The following is a 22,473-nucleotide window of genomic DNA, read 5'->3' as shown; positions in this document are numbered from 1 at the left end:
CCCTGGAGCTGGGGTTAACAGCAGTTGTGAGTTCATGTGGGTGCTGGGAACCAAACTCTGGTCTTTTGAGGAAACAGCAAGTGCTAACCACTGAAAGTGCTTTTTTTTTTTTTTTTTTTTTTTTTTTGCATTCTCCACTGTCAGGGGTATGAATTTTCTACCAATTGTTTAGGAATTCACCCAGATGTCTCTGATTAAGACAGTAAATCAGTTGGGCGTGGCAGCTCACATCTGTAATCAGCACGTGGGATGCTGAGAGAGGACTGGTAGCGAGAGCAGCCTTGAGGACACGGTGAGACACTGCCGAGGAACCGTAAGCGATGAGGAATGCAGTTATGTCTCTGTCTCACTTGGATAACGCCTGCCATGCCCACTGGCTCCTTCTCCTCTTACTGTCAGTGTTGCAGACTGCAGCTTGCTGCTCTCTCTGCTGTCTCCCTCCCTCCCCTCCTGGGCTCTCCACAGACTTGGCAGAACAGTTTCTCTGCTTCATTTCCTCCTTGTTGCCGTAGAAAATGTGCACATGAGCTCTTTCCATTTTAGGGGCTTTCTGGATCATTATAAGAGAACATACAGATAGCAATAAAAATACCACAGAGGGGTGGGGACAGACAGCTTCAGGAACCTCGTCAACCCTTCCAAATAGCTACAGGAAGTCTAAGCTTTCTGAGACTCTTCCGGGATGTGAGGCAGCCTCCTTTTGAGATCTCTCTCTCTCTCTCTCTCTCTCTCTCTCTCTCTCTCTCTCTCTCTCTCTCTCTCTCTCTCTCTCTCTCTCTCTCTCTCTCCCCCTCTCTCCCTCCTTCCCTCCCTTGCCCTCCCTCCTTCCCTCCCCTACCCTCCCTCCTTCTCTCTCTGTCTCTCTCCCTCTCTTTCCCTCTCTGTTTCTCCCTGTCTCTGTCTCTCTCTCCCCTCCCTTCCCACCCCTCCCTCCTTCTCCCTCTCCCCTTCTCCTTCTCTCATGAGATCTCCTTTCCTTAACATTTGCAAGAGGAACTCAGCCAGAGTTTTACCCAATGTAGCAGATTAAATCACTAAAAATATAACTCAGGAAGGTTCACACTGCTCACAAAGCTGGGAAGTGATTCTTTCCACAAAGTGGGTTCCCTAGGCACAGTAGCTGGAAACCTCCCCTGTATCAAGCACTGAGAGAACCTTCCTGCCTGCTGCCCAAGATTCCTGGCTGGGGGAGGGTAGAGAATAGCCCATGGGGTCGTGCAAGGGACCTTCTGACTCTGGATGCCCTGCAGTGGTCAATCAATATGTTCACTTCAACTCATTTATGGAATATTCAAACACCTATTGGAGGAGATGAGAGAACCTAGCCTCATTGACTAACTTCCATGGCTGGAACCACCCCATCCTGAAGGATATCAGGTGGTGCCGAGGGGAGCCATCCCACCGGAGGCTCTGGAGATGGTTGCTGAGGGAGCTGCAGTCCCTATGTTTGGGTCAGGATATAAATCACACCTTTGGGCATAGGTTTAAGCTTCATCTCCATCTGCCTTCTCAGAAATAAAGTTGATGATGCAAGTGCCATCAAGTTCAATCTGTCCAGAACTCAAGAGTGACTGCTGGGTCCACACAGCTTCTCTGAAATCCCAGTGTCTCCAAATGGAGCTGTCAGAGTAGGGAAAATAACCCAGGTCACACAAGGGCACGAGCCGCAGAGCTCAAGTGCAAACTCAGTCATGTTGCTCCAAAGCATGGCTTCCTTAGCTCATCACACACGTGCTTGGCTGCTAATGGTCGTCTCATTACCCTGCACCTTAGTCCACACAGCAGTCCTACAGCCTGCTGTTGTGGGGATGCTCTCTGTAATGGACGCCAACAACAAGCCAGGGACCAACGTGGAGAACTACTAAGTTTCCTGGGCCTACTAACACGTCATGAATGAGGGCTTACTTACAAAAGTGCAGAGACCTCAAAGTAGCCATAATACCAGAACATCTCATCCCAGCCCAGATGATGATGACGTCCCATAACTGCATGGATGGAGTTACCCCATCCATTACCCTTCCCCGGTCTGTATACTCTAGCACTTCCCGAGACCGTGAGTCCAGGGATAATTAGGGTAGAATGGCATACAACTGGCCAAGGGGTACTTGATGGAGCAGCCTGAATCTAATGACCCTTCCATCCCCTCCTGCTAAGAGCCGACATCAACAGTCCACAAGTTAGATCTTGGGGTCTGTCCTGATGAGGGTGGTGGCTTTTCTACTTGTAGGACAGTGCTCCGCAGCTCTCGTGGGCTGGGGAGTTAATAAGGAAGGGTGGTGTTAGAGCCTTCACGCTGTGTCATCCCATGACAGCAGGAGGAAAGGAAAGAGAGAGAGAGAGAGAGAGAGAGAGAGAGAGAGAGAGAGAGAGAGAGAGAGAGAGAGAGAGACACGGAGACTGCCAGTAACCGCAGCGCCAGTCCCGTTCAAGAGGGTGAAGCCCTTGTGACGTAATAACCCATAAAGGGGACGCCTCTTAGTGTAATTAAAGGGGTAATGGAAATTTAGGAAGGGGTAATAATCAGACTGCAGCATCAACAAAAGTACTGCACCCATGCAGTATGGGGGGTGCTTCATAGCCCCCTTTGACTCCACATAGAAGCCCTGTGCATCAGAAGGCAGGCCCCCTCCTGACTCCAGGAGTTTCCAGAAGGTGGCACTATTCTGTTCCACAGAACTTGAGTTAGGGATCAGGTATGCGTAGCTACCACAATGGAATTGTGTGGTTGTGTGTGTGTGTGTGTGTGTGTGTGTGTGTGTAAAATTTCATTACAATAAAGCTATTTAAAAAAATAAGAACTTTTTTGTTTTTTGAGACAGGGTTTCTCTGTGTAACAGTCCTGGCTGACCTGGAACTCGCTCTGTAGACCAGGCTGACCTGGAACTCACAGAGATCCACCTGCCTCTGCCTTCAAAGTGCTGGGATTAAAGGTGTGTGTCACCACCTCAGCCCCGGAAGAAAAATAAGAACTTAAAAGCACAATGCTCTGTCCCCTTAATTTTCTTGACTTGTGGGTTTTTTTTCTGAATCACAAAATATTAATGATGAAACCCCAACATAAAGAGTTGTCATTCTTGACTAAGATGATCAATTCCAGGGCCTTCCTCCCATTCTCTACCATGATGCACATATTACATAAACATGTAGAGCCTACACACAGCACCACTCTAAGGAAATGAGCATTTCGGCTTCACACTGCTATAACAAAAATACTTGATGCAATACAACTACCAAAAGTTGTTCACTTGTCCATGACTTTGGACGTTCTAGTTTGGGGTGAGGTGGCCTCGCTGATTCAGCTCTTTGGTGAAGAACATAAGAGCAATGACGACAAGATTGGGTGATGGGCCAAGAAGCTGAGAAATAAGAGAGCAGGATCCTACAGCACCCTGTGGAAGCCCACCTTCAGTGACCTGTGGGATCCCTTTGAAGATCCAGCTCCTGGGGGGGTTCACAGCATGCATGACCTGTGGGGGACACTGATTTAAACCACAGAAATGGGGTGTCATTTCTCTACAAGTATTTTAGTTTCGAGATCAAATAGTGATCTTAATTTTTTTTTTGCTTTGACTGTCGTTTTATTAATGGTGCTTTATCATGATTTTGACAAGGCATTATTTCTGCTGTGTGTACCTTTCTTTTGCGACATCAAATTGCAAAAGGAACAGAGACATTCTGACAGGGGCATGGACAATCTTGTGACTTCAGTCTTCAACAGTAACTGGCAGATTAAAACAAACTGATGCCACTGAGGCAGGAAAATGTAAAGCTATGAAAGGTAATTATACAGGCAGTGGGGACACACACCTTTAATTACTGCATGGGAATTGGGGGTCAGAGCCACGGGGATCTCTGTGAGTTCCAGGCCAGCCTGGCCTACAGAGCGAGTTCCAGGACAGCCAGGGCTACACAGAGAAACCCTATCTCAAAAAAAATTTAAACCTTATTTATTACAGGGCCAGAAGGATAGTTCAGCTGTTAAGAATACTCAATGCTCTTCCTGAGGACCAGGGTTCAATTCCCAGTAACCTTGTAACATCTCACAACTGTCTGTGGTTCAGATTTTAGGGGACCCAATGCCCTCTTCTGACCTCTGAAGATAGCAGGCGTGCACGTAGTACAGTGATACACATAGAGGCAAAACTCCACATATGTAAAATGAAATTGAAATTTTTTAATAATTTGTAAATGAAGGCAATTAGCTCTGCCTAGCATTTGAAGTTATAATTTTGGATTTTAGAGATCAACATTCAGATTTAGAAACCAGTCCATGTCTGTGCTTCATGTAAAAGTTGCTATAAGATTTTAGAAGAACAGGAACCTCCTGAGTGTCGATAAGGGAGATCTGCAGTCACCTTCACAATGATGGGACTCTGCGGTGTGCAGGAGTTAAGTGATCACTTTCCCCAGGAATGATCTCTGGGTCTCCGTGGACGGCAGTTGGGAGTCTCCACTCAGCACTGGTGCCACTGTAACCATCACTCACCATTGCTCCCTCCTTTGCTGTCCCCCTGTGTTTCTACAATGCCTCTAGATGCCTGCTGAACCCTAGGAGCTCACTCTTGGCTTGGCCACAGACGCTCAGTTCAGTTTTGCTAATTAAACATGTGTAGAGCTATCAATTCTCTCACCACCAACTGAAACAGGATGAGCAGATTTCTCCTGTTCCTCAGAACGTGGATCCCTGCTTAGTAGCTGCTCCTTAATTTTGTGTACTCCATCCAGAGGAGCAGGACCCACAGCCATTGTTATTACTGAGTTAGCTTAGCACAGAATCTCATAAACAGCATGCATTCACTAAAGCCCAGGGAAAATGGATCTGCACTAGAGAAAGAGTGATGACTGCCACACAGCGAGCCAGGAGTTGACACGGCGGGTTAAATCTCTTGCTGAGGAGCCTGATGGCCTCTGATCCTCAGATTCGAGAGCCTGTGCTACAAGCCAGATGTGTCTGCCTTCCAACGCTCCTACAGTGAGATGGGGGATGCAGACGAGAGCTATCCAGGAAACTTATGGGCTGACTGACACTAGGTATGCAGAGGCAGAAGAGTGACTTGCCTCACCATGGTAGAAGGGGAGAACTGATCCCCTCCCTCTCTCTCTGACTCCCCCTCACACACACACATACACAAACCTATTACATATCTTCCTAGCAGTCACATAAACCTCCCCTTTCTGATTGACATGGTTTTTATGGTTTTGTTTTCTGAGTGGCCCTTGTGACGCAGGGTCACTGTTCTTCAACAGTCCTCCAACCACATCAAGTACTTTCCTTGGTATCTACTGGATCTCCAGCAACATCTTCCTCAGCAATCAGCTTAATGGCAGAGATTTTGGTAAATGGTCTCGGAGATAAATGCACAAATCTTAGGTTGCATTAAGCACTGTGTCCTAGAGGATGTCTACCAACGATCATTCCCAACAACAAAAACATCACCTCAGCTTTTAAAGAAAGACTGATGCGTTTTCACTATGAAATCCTCTTGAATTAAGTGCGTACTCATTGCACGAGTCACCAGGGTTATTCAGGAAAGGAGATCTTTGGTTATGAAAAACTTAGTTTCCAATGACACCTTATAACAAATAATCCCAGGAAACATTATTAGAAGGTGTACAAATATGTCTTTCACAAAGTCAAAAACGCAATGACAAATGACAATAGAACTTTGAAAGTGTTATAGGTAACATTGCCAGGAGAAAAGTACCATGTGTGCATCATGGCCAGTCAGGGATGGGCTCCACCTCCTGTGGGTTGAATAAGATCCCAGCATGTAGCAGAGCATACTTTCAGTGACAAAAATCCCATAAAATACATATATTTCTGATAATCTGATATATATCATATTCTGATATACCTGATATATAAACATATATATCATGGAATGTATTCCTTATATTTTAATCAACTGTATTGTGTGTGTGTGTGTGTGTGTGTGTGTGTGTGAATGAGTTTGTGCAGCAGAGTACAGTCTCCAAGAAGGCCAGAAGAGGGCAGTAAATTCTCTGGAGCTGGAATTCCACTTGTATGAGTTGCTCTGTGGGTGCTTGGAACCTAACACCCCTCTCTGGATGAGCAGTAAGCACATGTAACTAATGAACCAGCTGGGAAATATGTGTCTTTGTAGGGCTGTCTGTGATGGTTACTTACAATGCTTAAATTTGGAGGGGCTTAAACACATAGGGAGTGTGAAGACAGAGCTTTGCCAAGCTGTCATTCATGCCAGCCTCTGCCCCATCCACCTCTCTTCTGAACCAACCTAAGCTGACTTGGGAGAAGAAGTGTTTTCAAGGATTTCACCGAGAAGCACATTTGGGGGTTTCATATCTTCCCTCTGACAGATTCTGTAGATTTAAAAAGTCATCAGTCTTGAAAATGCAGTTGAAGTAGCATTAAGCAGGATCACGAGGCTTTTCTCTAGTCTTCAAGGATCTAGGTTCTGTGTCATTTTCCTCTCTCACATTCATGGACCAGGCACATAGTTGTGGAAGCAAGCCCGAATAAGTAGACATTTTTTTAAAAAACGCATTCCGATATGATCAAGACTAGATTCTGAGAAAGAAACGTAGGTATAGTCTTCATTCTATAAGGTGAGTGTGACTTAAGAACACATCATCCTAGGCATTTAAAGAAATGAAAAGTCAAATGACAGGAATGAGGACATCAACAGTAATTCTCTGGTACGACTTTGCAGTGTATTTTAATTCTGAGTGTACTTTCAAAACCAGGCGGGTGACACTGGCTAAGTCATCTCATTCTCCCTTTTCATTTTCAGGCAAGAGCTACTGCCCATGCTCCTCTAAGCTGTGGGGTTGGGCGATTGCCATAACACAAAGCCAACACCTAGCTCCTCCCTGTTCCTTCTCAGCCCCAGGACACTGAGCATGAGGAAGAGGACAGAAGGGATCAGCTGGGAGGATCCAATGTCAATCACCAAGGTAACCATCCAGCCGCTACAGCATGCTCTGACACAAGCAGAAACAGAAATATAAAAATTAAGATCTGCAGGGAGTATCTGGAAGGCTTTGGGTAGAGAGATAGCTCTTGCATTATGGGTCAGGGTATTGAACAGCAAGAGGGATAGTTCTACAAAGCAGATAGCCAGCCTCTCCCCAGAGGGGCACAGGGCGATAGCTCAGCAGCTTACTGGGATCATAAGGTCCCCAAGAGCAAAGGCTCTTGGGGACTCTATTGAGTTATAAATGGCAATCCCTTCACAAGAAGCTTGAAAGACAAACACATTTTCTGTTTTCCTACGATTACTACAAAGGGCACATGTTTCCTGTCCTGCCTTCTCCATATCTGCCCCACACACTTCCTGGGTGTGATGATCTGGCACATATGCCTTCAGGAACACAGCTCTGTGATCTCACAAACACCAGCATGGACCAAGGAGGCAGAAGAATGGTCAAAGTGTGCTGCTCCTCTCTTCTCCCACATTTTTTTAATGATTTTTAAAATGTTTCATGTTTAGAGTCAGGTGTTGGTGGCGCATGCCTTTAATCTCAGCACTCAGGAAGCAGAGGCAGGCGGATCTCTGGGAGTTCGAGGCCAGCCTGGTCTACAGAGCAAGTTCCAGGACAGGCTCCAGAGCAATACAGAGAAACTCTGTCTTGAAAAACCAAGAAAAAAATTCATATTTATGAGTGTTTGTCTGCATATCTGTCCACCACACAGGTGCAGTGCCCAAAGAGGCCAGAAGAGGAGGGTGGATCCTGTGGGACTGGAGTTGCAGACTGTTATGAGCCACCATGCAGGTGTTTAACCACTGAGCCACCATTAGCTGTTTTAATCAAAGCAAACTTGTGTTCTAGCAACTAGCAAGACAGATTTCTATCTTTTAAAATCTTCCTTTACAAAATAAAAACAGATGAAAGCAATGCCTTTGATGAACAGCTCAATATAACAAAATACTGGTGACAAGAAAAGCTGTTTTCCCCATTATTGATTGCACAAAGCATCTTTCTCTAAAAATGTCTATGTTATTGATGTGTGAGTTTATGTGCATCCCTGTCCAAGTGCCCACAACGACCAGAAGAGGGCATCAGAGACTCTGAAGCCAGAGTTACCGACAGCTGGGAGATACCGTGTGCGCACTGGGGAAACTCACTGAGTTAGGGCTTCTAACTCAGGTTCTCTGCAGGAGTAGGAAGAACTCAACTGCTGAGGTGTCTCCCCAGTTTGAGAAGAATCATTCTTGTCACCCTACCCTTCTATGACACGGGGCCACAACTCTGGACTTGGGGACCTCACAGGGACCCATGGGACATTCCCACTGAATACCCTTCCTTGGGCAGGGAACTGCAGCTACAGACAGACTTGCAGGATTTCCTCAGTCTGGCCTCTCCAGGTGAATTTATAGTAAGTCTTTTTAAAAAACATGTTTTCCAAAACCATAAAGTGTAATATTTTGAGCTTTACCCGGTCCAAGCCGATCTCGGTAGTGGTCACAGAAACTATTATTTTAAGATTCCACACACATTTTTCTTCACTTATAAATTTTGTATTTTTAAAGAGTCAGACCACGAAGGCCACAAGCCAGTTCAACACAGTCTTGTGGGTTGTTTAAAATGTCCTATTCCACTTCAGGCTGTTGGCCTGAAGTGTAAGACTTGTCACCTAATGCCCATACAACCAGCACATTTCACAAGACTTTGTAATTGTTTATGTAACTAGGTAAGATAATGAATTGCAAGTGTGTTTTTGTTTTTATCATGCTACTTCACCTTCCTCTGTAGGAACACATTTCTCATTTCTGTTTACACTGACTCATATAACATCTAGGGAGGTAAGAAAATGGATATTTTAGGACAGAGTCCCGTCTGCTTACTTGGAGTTACAAATGTCAGAGGCTTCTCACATCATTTTGATAACTGTCTAACTCAAAGGTGCCCCTTAGACCTCTGCACCATCCCCATCTCCCTGGCCCCAGCTCCTCTACTCGGTACAAAGATGTGTGCATGGCGCTTCTAGCAAAGGGGAGCCTCACTCATGAGAATGACACGCTTCTTCAAAGCATCGCGTGCTCCTCATAAGGGGCTTTGCCAACCTTAACCTTAGTGGCAGCACAAATCATTGACTTCCAGCCCTTTGGGACACTTTACTGAACAGAGCAATAGAGGCTCTCCCCTGGAAGTATTTAAACAAGAGACTGAGGTCAGGACAGAGAGATGGTTGGGCCGGCAAAGGTGCCTGCCACACAAACCTGGAAGCTGTGTTTAATCACCAGAGCTCATGGAGCGCCAACTCCCACAAGTTGTCCTCTGACCTCCATATAATGTGTTTGCTCACCCACATACTACAAACACACATACAATACATCACACACAGACACACACAGCACACACACATACAACACAACACACACACAGATACACTATACATACACCACACATCACACACACAACACACATCACATACAACACAACACACCACACAATACACCACACACAACATACCATACACACACACCACATACACATAACACACATACACACCACACATACACCACATGCACCACACACACCACACAACACACACACATACACCATACCACATACATACACAACACTGGACACACACCCTCACACATGCACGCACATGTGCTTGTGCAAGATAAATAAAGAACATAAGATTTTTTTTAAAGTCCTGATGAGCTTACTCTGAGACTTTAATGACATGTTGCTACTTTATGGCAAACAAGGTGTGCCTATTGTATTTTCTATCACATCAAACTGGAGTTATAAATTAGTGGGTTGAATTTGGAAGATCGTTCAGCCAGTGAAGAGCATGTGGATATGAGTTAGATCCTTGGCATCCATGTAATAAAAACACTCTAAGCATGACAGCATGGCCCTGTAATCTCAGAGCTGGCAAAGCAGACACAGGGGGACTCGGGGCCCTGCTGTTCTGGCTGAATCCACGAACTTCAGGTTCAGTGTGTGGTTCTGTATCAGACAACACAGTCAAAAGCCATCAAGAAAGACACTCTGTCCTGCACATGCACACACATGCATGTACCCACATACACACTTGAACACATACACATGAAAACAAAGACGTGAGCTGGAACAATACCACTGAGGAGAGTGAGATCTGAACGGATGAAGTAAGCCAGAGAGACAAGGGAACAGACATCAGTCACTACATACAGAAAAGGACAAATCAGGTGATGTGAATGATGTAGCACCATGTGACCCCCTTCAGCTGGGGTCAGAGCTGCTGCCCTGTACTGAGAATTAAACCTTCCGGTGTCTCGGACAAAAGAAGGTTTTTGGTGGCCAAGAATAAAATCGCCATCCAAAGTTGACAAACTTTTACAAACTAAGGCAAAAGAAAAAAGATGAAGAGGAGTTGGACTTTCTTACACCAGAAAAAGAGGAGGAGAGAGAGAGAGAGAGAGAGAGAGAGAGAGAGAGAGAGAGAGAGAGAGAGAGAGAGAGATTTGTTTTTCAGAATTAACCTAGAAATGCAAAATTCTATACAACCAGCCATTTATACTTATTTCAACATAAATGAGTTCGACGTAATCCTTCTGTTTCCCTCTGGTGTAGCCAAATCACTACTCATCACTGTTAGGGGTTGGGTCATGTCCTTCCAAAGACATGGTGAATCCCCAACCCCCATGTACCCCAGAATGGGATTGCATTTGGAAATATGGCCCTTGCGGTCATCCTTAGCAAAGGTGAGCTCACAGGGGCGCAGGCTGGGTCCTTCACTCAGCGAGTCCTTAGAGGAAGGGGGGAGTTTGCACCTGGACACTCATGCAAGGCAGATGCGAGATCAAGACTGAGGTGGTAATGATTCTTCTGAGAAGCAAAAGTCACGAGGGCCTGGTGGCTTCCCCCTGTGACCAGCGAGGGGCAAGGAAGACTCTCAGAGGGATCCCAGAGCTCCCTCTGTTTACAGCCACCTAGCCGTGAGCCTGCAGCACCGCAGCCCAGTCTCAGACGTGTTCCGATATAAGACCCTGTGAGCCTTAACTAGTAGACTCGGGCTGGGAGAGCAGCCGCGGTCAGCACGGGAAACCCTTACCTGCCACGTAGTCCCCGAATCCGATGGTGGTCAGAGTGATAACCACAAAGTAGATGGCGTCCAGAGCACTCCAGCCTTCTATGTGCTTGAAGATGACTGCGGGAAGGGCCACAAAGAGGACGCAGCCAAACAGGATGAAGATGATGGTGGAAATGATGCGAATCTTGGTCTGGCTAACGTTCCATTTCTGTAGAGACAGAGTGGCGGGGTAGACGGAGGTCACTGACATGCCCACAAGACCAAGTGCTACCACGTGAGTGAGCTCATTGCTTCCTGTCCTTCCATCCTTCCTATCCCACTGTCTCTACTCATAGAATGGAGCACAATATCAACAACTCACAACAACCCGTGTCAAAGAGTAATGCCATTTCACATATTCATAGCTTTGCCAAGGGTAAAATATTTTCTCAAAATTGTAGTGCATTTTCTCATTTGCTGGGAGGGTGTGGTTTGGATAGGCATCAACAGTCCGTCACCTGAACCACTAATGAAATCTGTCTATGCTGTGGGCACACAGTTGACTGTGTGGGCCAGGTACAATTGAGGGAAATGTGACAACTGAGAAAGCTGGGCAAACACTCCACATTCACAGCTGGGAACTGGGAAACACCGACAATGGCATCCATTCAGTTGACTCGGATAGGATGCTAAGGACCAACAGGTGAATCAGCTGCTTGTGGGACCACAAAGTCATTGGATCTACAAGCAAGGGTGCGATGTCACAGCCCTGACGACACCTGCCTGTCACCACCACCGCACCTGCTTATTTTTTGTTAAACCTGCTTCTTCAGCAAGAAATCCCTATAATGTGAGTATGGAACTGGGTTTGTCTCCAGCTCTCTATTTGAGATTATAGTGTTATAGTGACTTTCTTGGGTTTTTTTTCAAAGCAAAATGTCCCTATGGTGTAACCCAGACTTGCCTGAAGCTCGCGACTCAGCCTCTAGACTGCTGGGATTGTAGGTGTGTGTTACAATGAGCCATGCTAGCATGGTTGCCATGCATCTTCATTTACAGACTGACTGTCTAATGTACTGCAGAAGCTGTAGATTATGATCCATACCCCATGCATACAATGGGGGGGGGGAGTGATGAGCTGGCTCAAAGGATAACGGTTTTTGCCACCAAGCCAGAAGACCTGAGTACAAACCCAGAACTCACATGGTGGATGGAGAGCCAACTCCAGCAAATTATCCTCTGACCTCAACATCAGCAACATGGCATACACACATACAAATAAATAAGCTTAAGTTAATTTTTTAAAAAAGGGAAACCATCTAATAATAGGCTGGGATCTTTCTAGAGATAAACATGTATAAAATCACAGAATGGAAATGACCACAGGGAGCTCTCTTGTCTAACTTCCTCATATCATGTGGGACATGAAAGTTGTTCCAAAGTGCTTGACATCAAACATCGTGACAATGGGAATGGTACCGTGAAGGTGTGAAGGCGTATAAATGACCAGCAGGTATGTAGTGTATCAAACACAGTGAAGGACGGGGTGGGCAGTCAGACTTTTACTGAATGCAGGAATGAACAACTCATTATTTCCAAGTTGATGCAACGAATCTGTCTTTCTGGTGAGTGTAAGTAGCTAGAGTCTATCATGTATAAGGGAAGGGAAAGCCCTATTTGGGAGTAATCATCTCATCAACTGCATCCTAAAAATGCTCAAGAATGAGCTTCAGTTTTCAGCAGGAAAAATTTCTAATGCTAAAATTGAAATGGTGATTCAGTAGTTTCATTTCATCAGTAGAACCATGAATCCATTGATTCACTAACAATTATAAGAAATGACAAAAATAATTGAATGATAAGTGCAATGCTTTGCACATGCAAATGCAACCATTTTATCCTTCATGACTCTCCTCAGGGATACACACTTATAATCACAGATTCTTATTTTTCACTTAAAATTCAATAAAAACATTTCTCCTTTATTGTATAGCCCTGCCTATCCTGGAAATTGATCTGTAGGCCAGCCCTGCCTATCCTGGAAATCGATCTGTAGACCACACTGGCCTTGAACCCTGCCTCTGCCTCCCGAGAGCTGAGAGCTAGGATTAAAGGCATGCACCACCACCACTACCTCCCCTCTCCCTTGGTTTCAATAACAGCATCCTAATTTTAGCCACATACCTCCTAAGTATTGCCAGTTCCAAACACCCTCACGTTTACTATCTTGAGTTCCTTGGAATTGCTGCGCTTTGTAGATAAGCTTTGCTTTGACTGAGTCCTACCATCAAGGTAGTTTGTGTTTACTATTTATTACTACAGTCTGCCCAAAAGAACCACATAACAGATCAATACCAACAGTAATCAAGACAGATACCAAAGCAGTTTTTCAAAATAAAATTACTGCCAGCTATTTGTTTCCAGAGTTAAGTTTTAGCATTTACTGCTTAGAACAATGTAAAGGAATTGTTAGTGGTGCTCAAAATGGAAAATGAAGCTTTGGGGCTGGAGAGGGGTCTCAGCAGTTAAGAGCACTTGTTGCTCTTTCAGAGGACCCGTGTTCAGTTCCCAGCATCCACACAGTAGCTCACAACCATCTGTAAGTCTAGTCCCGGGAGATCTGATGCCCTCTCCTGACCTCTGTGGACACCAAGCATGTACAGGGTTCGCAGACTGGATATGGGCAAAACACTCATTCACATAAAATGAATAAACCAGAGGTTTGAAGGAAAATTGACTGAAGAATGTAGGTGCAGCCTGGGGAGATAGCATAGTTATGTAAAGCATTTGCTTTATAAGCATGGGGACATCTGTTCCACCAATAGAACCCACAACAGAAAACACAAGCATGGTGGCACATGCTTGTAATCTGGGTCCTGGAGAAGCAGAGACAGACAGGGGAGAAGCAGGGGAGCTCCGTGACTAATCGGTCAGTGAGAACATGGGTCATTTAAAGACCTTGTATAAAGAAACAAATTAAAGGGCACTTGAGGTGACACCTAAGGTTACCCTTTGACTTCCACACACACATACATGTACATGCATTCACACACACAGATGCAAAAACATGAGTGTGCACCCAAACACACACACACAATATATATATATATATATATATATATATATATATATATATAATTAGGACACCATACAACTTCAAGTGCAACCCAGGAAGGTTATAATTCTGCTTTCTTGCACATAAATTTTAGTTTCTCTAAGTATGCAAATAAATCAAATACAGTGTGTGGCATGCTACAAGGCATAGAATTTGTTATGTAAATGACAACTGAATTTCCACCTCATCAAAGGTTCTAGAAGAGGCAATACATTAAACAAAAACAAACAAAAAAAACACTAAATAGATACAGTAAGAAGTCTGTGGTACCCACAATAAATGTGTCTTCCACTTTGGCAATTCCTTTTCCAAATATGGTCCCAAGCTGATCGCCAACCCCGGCCAACAGAAAGCCAAAGAGGGGAATTCCCAGCAAGGCATAGATGATACAGAATATTTTTCCACCTTCAGTTCGTGGGGAGATGTTTCCAAATCCTGAAAAACAGAAATAGAAAAGTTCAGTTGTTCACAAATGAGTCATAGTTTAAAACACCCATCCCAAGTTTAGGGAGAAATCACCAGGTATTTATTGCAAGACATGGATTGTTTATTTCAACTGGAGAAGACTCCCTTTATATTATAACTGTAGAACTGAAAGCTATTATAAGCAATTATTCCAAAATTACAATATACAGCTAATGCTTTGATGAAACTTTGATCAAATGATGAAAGATGAGATGTTAATGCGCCCAATCGAGTCAATATTTTCATCTCTCTACTTATGTCTCCCAGGCACTGATAGTGCTAACAACTCACAAAACTTTCATTATCATTTATAATGTATTTGGAAAGATACATTGAGAATACCCAAAAACGTTTAAATTATTTAAAGAATAAAGCCATGTTGCAATTTGTCTTTTTACTCAATTAAATTCCAAAAAAATAGATAAATGCAAAATAACTGACGTTCTGAAGAATGCCAAGGTTCAAAGATATGTACTGGTCACACGACCCTGGCAGCTGCACCTCTCTGACTTCAGAACCCCTGGAGTTAACCACCTCTACCTGTTCCTGGTGAATCACCCACAGTCCAGAAGCGCGGGAACACATCCATGATAGACAGTCCCTTCTCTCTCCTCCATGGTAAATTAACCTAGAGCTTTTGTTCAAAGTTTCTGTTACTCAAAAATACAAACAGGTGGCATATTGGCGTCTGTCCCCCTGTTGTTGCTGCTGTCTACCTGTGTTATGAAAATAGTCATGTCACTGGGTTTGGTTCTTGTTCGTTTGTATTTTTATCTATTACAATTCTGAGGAACCACAGGGGAACATCTACAGAAGTCCCTCCCGCCTTTTCATCAGAAGAAAGCTGCAAGTACAGGGTTTCAGAAGAGTTCTGTATGGCGGCCCCCAGTTCTGTACAGAGAGGCAGCCATGGACTGGTAGATGTTGTGAAGAATTTGGATGTCATAGGATTGAAGAACTCGGCAGTTTGTCAACACATGACAGCCACTCATCAAACATGGGTCTGTGCACAGATTACTTCCTCGACTTTTAGGGGGATATGTTATTACTGTCCACTTCCTCGACTGTTAGGGGGGGTATGTTTTTACTGTACTTCCTCGACTGTTGGGGGGGTGTTGTTACTGTACTTCCTTGACTATTAGGGGGGGGGTATGTTGTTACTGTCTACTTCCTCGAGGTGTAAGGACTGAGGAGAGTACCGCATGAAGGTGTCAGGAAAGCTCTTTATACTGGGTTGCTCCACATACCTCAGGCAGTATGAAATCTGCTGCAGTTATTACTAGTCATAGTACTGGTAGAAGAAGCAAAGATGGCAAAATCAAGGTGTCTTGTCTATCAGTGTATGAAATAACAACCAAGCGAATGCCATTGCCCTCACATGATGGTCCTCACCACGTTCTGGGATTCTCTGACCACCCGTGGGTGCCATTCTTCACAATGGTCATTAGAGAAACAGCACTCATTGCGCAAGGCACCTTCTCACATGGAGTGGCTGGAAGACCTGGATGCTTACAGCAGCGGGAAGGAGACCCGCAGTACAGACAGGCCCACTAGGGAACTTCAGCTGTGATCACAAGACAGAAAAGGAACTGGGCCTACCTGGGTGCTTCACGGCAAAGAACCAAGTAGCAGGCGGATGTCACACAAAGGCACATGTAGAACAGCTGGCCATAAGAGGCGGAGCCAATCACATGCTATGTTCAGGAGCTGGAATGAGGACAAGGTTCCCTACTCTTGAGCACCTGCTATTGGCCAGACTCAGTGACAGGTACTAACAGTGTAGCGGTAAAGCAAACCGGCCTCATCTCTCAGAGCTAATAAGTCAGGGGGAGGGGGGAGGGAGGAGGGGGGAGGGCATGGCACTGATGTGCACAGGTGTGGAGGTGTCATGGGCATAGAAGAATGAGAGAAGCCACACACGAATGACCACAGAGTGGTGGCCAGAAACTGAGTAGAAGTTACTTAGGGTTCAGAAAGAAGGGTGTTCATGACAAGGTTGAAGAACCAAAGATAGGGTGGGGGGGAGTTAGAGAAAGAAATCAGTCATCTCTGAGAAACTGAAAAAGAGATAGCTGGATGCCGAGGAGTGTGTGTGAGTTTCCAGTAGATACAGGAAGAGGAGCCACATTACAAAGGCTCATCCGTGCCAACAGGTTTGGGTTGAAGGAGCTGCTGTAAGGCTTTCAACTGTCTGCAGCAATGTGATCCTCCTTGGAAACATCAATGTCTTTTTAGCTCTCAAAACAAGCATGTTCACAAGGAGGGCAAAGGGAAAATGTTAGGCTAGGATTCTGGCCTGGATAGGTCATTTTGGGAATGCTTCGTGGAGACAAACAAACTGGAATGTGGCTAGGCTTGGGGACACCACAGGTAGGGCCAAGGAAGGTAAGCACTTTCTTGGTGAGTGTCCACCCAAGCTCTGTGCGCTGAAGACTTGGTCGTCAGCATGGAGCTATTAGGGATTGGTAGAAACTTAAAAGGTTGGGAGGAGGTCTTTTAATTTATTTCCATGTTCCTATGATTAAATATCCAGGCAAAAGCAATCAATGGGCGAGTCTGTTTTAGCTCACAGTTCAAGGGTACCCCTTGTGACAGGGAAGTCAAGGCGTTCAGAACTTGAAACAGCTGGTGACATCATATCCACGGTCAACAAGAGAGCGACAGCTGCTGCTCAGCTCCCTTACTCCTTTTACAGAGTCCCAGATCCTATCCAATCCAGGCAGTGACTCTATCACAGTGGGTGGGACTTCCTGCCCCACTAGTGAAATCAACATACACTCCCACAGGCATACCTACAAGCACATCTCCAGGGATTCTAGATTCTGTCAACTTGACAGTTAATCATCACAGTAGAGCCTGGCGAGAGATATTTACACCCATGGGAGTTTGCCATTAGAGGAAACTGAGCTACCCAACCCCTTCCTTGTGTCCTGGACCACAGAGTAACAGCATTACTCTGCCCCCTCTCTTCCCACAGCAGAGGCAGTCTTGGACTGTGACCTCCAGAACCATAGGCATGAGGAAGCACTTCTCTCTAAAGTCAGTTCTCCCAGGTCTTTTGTTACAGTGACACAAAGGTGACAGCAAGGACAATGACGCTGAGGCCCCAGCTGACGTCCAGTCTCTAGTCTAATAACCAAAGGGGACACTGCACGTCACATCCATAAGCCTGGACTCAGGATACAGAGACAGAGTCCTGAACTGGTGTAGATTATGAGATAAGTTAAATAAACTGAAAAAAAAGTGTAACTCTAAAGAAGATAAATCAAGGACGAAACTTCACAGATCATCCACAATTGAGATGTAGATGGGGACAATCAGAGTCTGGCTGTGACAGGATAAGCCAGTCTCAAATGAAGAGAGTAAGGAACATCACCAAATCACTAACAAAGGGCTTAAGGAGATATAACCACCCAGGAGTGCCAAGGATTGAGATAACCAACAAGGAATGCCAAGGATTTAGCAAGAATTTGTCACAAGAGGCATCACAAAAGGCATTTCAATGGCAGAGTGCCACGAGAAGCCAACTACAGACTGCTCTGCAGCCTGGTTTATCCCCTTCTTTCCTTCTGGGCTTCCCTTCCATCCCCTCCTCCCTTTCCACCCACCCCCTTCCCTCTTCTCTTTCTTCTCCTTCTCCCTTTGATTTGTAAATAATTTTAGAGTCATGGGAAAGGCATAGGATGCCACACAGAATTCTTTGAGACATTTTCCTGTATCTGCCAACCATTTCCCAATCCCGCACCCTTGTGTAACAAGCTCCTGGCATCGTTTTGTTTGGATGTTGTTGTTCTTTGAAAGGAGATCTCCTGTATCCCAAGCTGGCTCCACACTGACTAGATAGCCCAGGAGGGCACTGATCTGATCCTCATGTCCTCTGTGAGTACTCTTTCCACAGCACCTGGGATCAAACCCAGAGCTTCACATGTGCTAGGTAAGGACTCTACTAATGGAGCCACATCCCCAGCCCATTCATCCCTGTATTCTTTGTTCTTTCCTTTCAGAAAACAAAAAGATACTCTCTTAACTAGCTACACAATTTTCAAGCTTGGCTAAATGAACATAGACAAGGGATTATCACTAAGTTTATAATCTACATTGAGATTTCATCAGTTGTCTTTATTAACATTTTTAACCACATTTTCCCCAATGCTAGGATCAACTCAGGAGCACACACTGCATTTGATTGACATGTCTCAGTCATTCTCAATTATCTCCTACCTTTTCACCTAAAACGAGTTCATACTCAGTGTCCCCTTGAGGAAATTGAGTTTTAGGTATGGCTTAGACTTGGCTAACAAGGCTGACAAAGAAGACAGCCTCAAAATGATCATCAAACGAGGACTGCAGATGGGTCAAGCTCTTGAAGGTGGTGGCACAAGACCTTGGAAGGGTGAGGGGCATGAGTTCCGGGGTACACTGAAGGGGCTTGGGATGAGAACTGTTAAATTTTTAGGAATTTCCCAAGTCTGTTCAATTCACCTTAACAGCTTGAAACCATCTCTCCTGGGAATATTTTCATCAGAGAAGTTGGCAAACACTGTAACTTACATCTTTTTCCCTTTCTCCTGCAGGCATTGTTTACGTCTGTCAACCCCAAACAATCTTGAATCACCCGAAAAAGACGGTCTTACTTACTGGGAGACACGCCCTTCTTTTTTTTTTTTTTTAAGATAGGGCTCACATGTGGCTATCTTTGTGGGGATGTGTCTTCATAAGGCTAAATGGGGTTGGAAGACCCAACTCACTGAAGGCAGCACCGTTCGCTGCACCATGTAAGTGTAGAGAGGGTGAGCAGTAGGTGTGCAGACATTGACATCTCTCTGCTCTACTCTCTACTGATGTGTTACGACAGTTTCAAGTCCCTACGATGACAGACTATAACTAGAAACTGTGAGACAAAATTAACCCCCACACACCAAACTACTTTGGTATGGGTATTTTATCACAGAAACATAAATGAGACCAGGATGCCATCCCAGCACTGAATAGACACAGTAACATTCAAGGGACTTACGAATGATCTGGTGCAGAGAGTGGGATGGAAGCCAAGCTACCTGTCAGTCACCTCGGAGTTTATCACAGCTGTCTGTTTTCTTCCCATCACAGTCATGAGTAGGGCCTTCCTGTAAAGTCTACTTTACCTTGACTGTCTAGTGTCAGGTCCACATATGCCACTCTTGCTGAACAATCCCAAAGGCTTGGGCCATTTTTTTCTCACCAGAAGTTATTTGTACTAAAAATAAAAACCCCCTTCCAGCGCTGCAGGGCTGTAATCATATAGTTATGTATTTGCAGCATCAGCCCATCTTCCATCATCTGACTTCCTATTTAATAAAAGTATAGACTCAATTATCACAGAGGGAAGGAGACAGATTGATGGAAAGAAAGAAGGAGAAGGGGATGAGTGAGGAGGAGGGAGAGAACAATTACAGCTTCAAAACCTTTAATAGGGAGCCACTAGCTCAACTGGGACATAACTGAAAATGCGCTCACTGGTTGGCCCATAAATGCAGTCTCCTATGTCAGAAAAAGAGTCAAGACCTATGTTGGCCATCGTTCGCTGTCAACTTGACTCTAGGCTCACTGGGGACACAGGCATCTGGGCATTTGTGAGGGGATTGTTTTATGTTAACTGATGTGGGTGGTGGCATCTTAACTGTGGGTGGACCCATTCCCCGAGCAAAGGATCCTGGGTTGTGTAAGATGGAAAAAGGGACAAGAGTGACAGCATGCGTCCACTCATCCTCTTGCTTTCTGACTGCGGGTGCGATGCAGCCAGCTGCTTCAAGCTCCTGCTGCCTCGACTTTGCCACCATGGTGGGCTGACTGTGCCTTCAACTGTGAACCAGAACAGACATTTCTTGTCAGGGTTTTATTACAGCAGCAGGAAAAGAAACTGAGACATGAAGTTGAAACACAAAGGAGAGAAGAGAAGAAGGGAAGGAAAAGAAGCTGGGTGTCCCTGTGTTTCAAGGAAGGGGAAACAGAATGCAGTGTCAGAGATGGGGAAAGGGGGAAAAATAAAACTGGGAGGGGAAGGGAGGGGAGGGGAGAGGAGGGGAGGGGAGGGAAGAGGAGGAGAGGGGAGAGGAAGGGAGACTATGCAGAGGGAAAACTGCCACCAAAAGCCTTTAGAAGGAGCCATACTGAAACCTACCACCGTTTAAACGTCCTAAAATATGTACACATATAAAGGACCTTAAATGGAGTTACCCTTAATGGGGGCGGGGTACAATAATTCAGCTAGACACCACACACTACCAAATAAAAAAAGCAATACCAGGAATTAGTTCTCTTTTTGACTTGCTAGCCAATGGGGTCCCATAAACCTTCAAACACAACAAGCTATTGCCAATGTTATTGAGTATCCCTGAACTCGATGGGAAAACCCTATTGCGGAAGATATCACATACTTGAGTAACAGAGCATGGAGATATAAAAATGATATTCACTTGGAAGACTTGTAGTACGAGTGATAAAAACCCAGAGACAGATATTGGGGTTCAAGCTGAAGATCAGAGAAGCAAAGGGGTCAAGTCTCCTGAGAGCTCTCACCTCTACCAATGCTCAGAACAAGGGGTGATCCACCGAACCTCAGACTGCATCTCCAAACTACACTGCTCCTCACCAAATCTCAGACTACTCCTGAGACCGCACTGAACTCCTTATATTCTCTCCAGTGCTGGGGTTAAAGGTGTGATCTCTGTTTCTCTTTTAGGCTGATTCACTCTCACATAGCCCAGGGTGGCCTTGAACTCACAGAGATCCATCTGCCTCTGTCTCCTGAGTCCTGGGATTAAAGGTGTGTGCCACCACTGCCCAGCTTCTATGGCTGTGGCTAGCTTTGCATTCTGATCTCCAAACAAGCTTTATTAGATCATAAACAATCAATCACCACAAAACTTCATCCCTACTGGCTAGGTTTCATAGTGCTGGAAGATGTTATGTACACTCCTGGCTAATTATCAACCTTAGCCAAGTATGACTCTCACAAGCTTGAATAATGACCTGCCTAGCAAGACAAGCCCTCAAGACAAGCCTGTGTCCCCGGTGAGCCTAGAGTCAAGTTAACAGCAAATGATGGCCAACATAGGTCTTGACGCTTTTTCTGACTTAGAGACTGTGCATTTATAGGCCAATCAGTGAGCAGATTTTCAGTTATGTCCCAGTTGAGCTATTAAAGATTTTGAAGCTGTAATATGAATAAAGAAACTAGTGGTTTTCCAAGGAATATTAATAAAGAAACACCATGTAAAAATAATGAATAAACTTACTTTCTAATAAAAATGCTTTGGTTTTAAAACATTTTATAATTTAATTTATGGTGCCATAAATTTTATGGGAGCATCCAACCATTTTTTTCTAGGATTTAAATCCAGCCACAGGATATGGAACTGATACCCAAAACTGTCAACGAGGCCAAGAACATGTGGCTTGGTAAGTTATGAGCCATAGTGAAGATCCTATTGCTATTATTCACTTAAACGGACAGAGCACGAGACACTACCATAACCACAGCTCAGTGTATCATCTAGTTATCACCTTCTTAAAGTAGGTGACAATTAACCCAGAGACCCACAAGTGGTCAGCCTACCAAGTATAAGAGATTTCAGAGTTCTCAGGTCTAAATGGGACATCTGTATCACACCCAGGATCCACACGGAAGAGGAGGCATAAAAATAGCCAGAGCCAGATGTGGCAGATGACTTCAAGGAAACAGTGTCTTTCTGGACACAATCGTGTAGATCACACATGGACTCCCTGTAGTTGTGACAGCATGGGAAGGACCTGCACAAGTTCGAAGTGGACAAAGTCCCAGTACGGAGCAGGAGAAGTGGGCATGAAGCCCCACCCTTGGTTTAGAAGCTATAGACATTAGTTTGCCACAAGCAGAGCATAG

General features: G+C 44.9%; 1 protein-coding gene across 5 annotated transcripts in view; it reads right to left on the bottom strand.

Annotated features, from left to right (window-relative positions):
- Kcnk2 (potassium two pore domain channel subfamily K member 2) overlaps positions 1-22,473 on the bottom strand; it is a 176,864-nt gene that overhangs the window by 38,183 nt on the left and 116,208 nt on the right. For all 5 annotated transcript variants that reach the window (XM_040738351.1, XM_040738352.1, XM_040738353.1 and 2 more), the window contains 2 exons: positions 14,380-14,540; positions 11,033-11,219 (listed from right to left, as the gene is read on the bottom strand). In XM_040738351.1, the coding sequence (XP_040594285.1) occupies positions 11,033-11,219; positions 14,380-14,540 (348 nt within the window). The remainder of the gene's footprint in view (positions 1-11,032; positions 11,220-14,379; positions 14,541-22,473) is intronic.

The sequence above is a fragment of the Mesocricetus auratus genome, unplaced genomic scaffold (genome assembly GCF_017639785.1).
Source record: "Mesocricetus auratus isolate SY011 unplaced genomic scaffold, BCM_Maur_2.0 Super-Scaffold_100676, whole genome shotgun sequence".
In the NCBI taxonomy this organism is placed as follows: domain Eukaryota; kingdom Metazoa; phylum Chordata; class Mammalia; order Rodentia; family Cricetidae; genus Mesocricetus; species Mesocricetus auratus.
The sequence above is the reverse complement of the archived record's forward strand: the minus strand, read 5'-3'. Positions and strand labels throughout refer to the sequence as shown.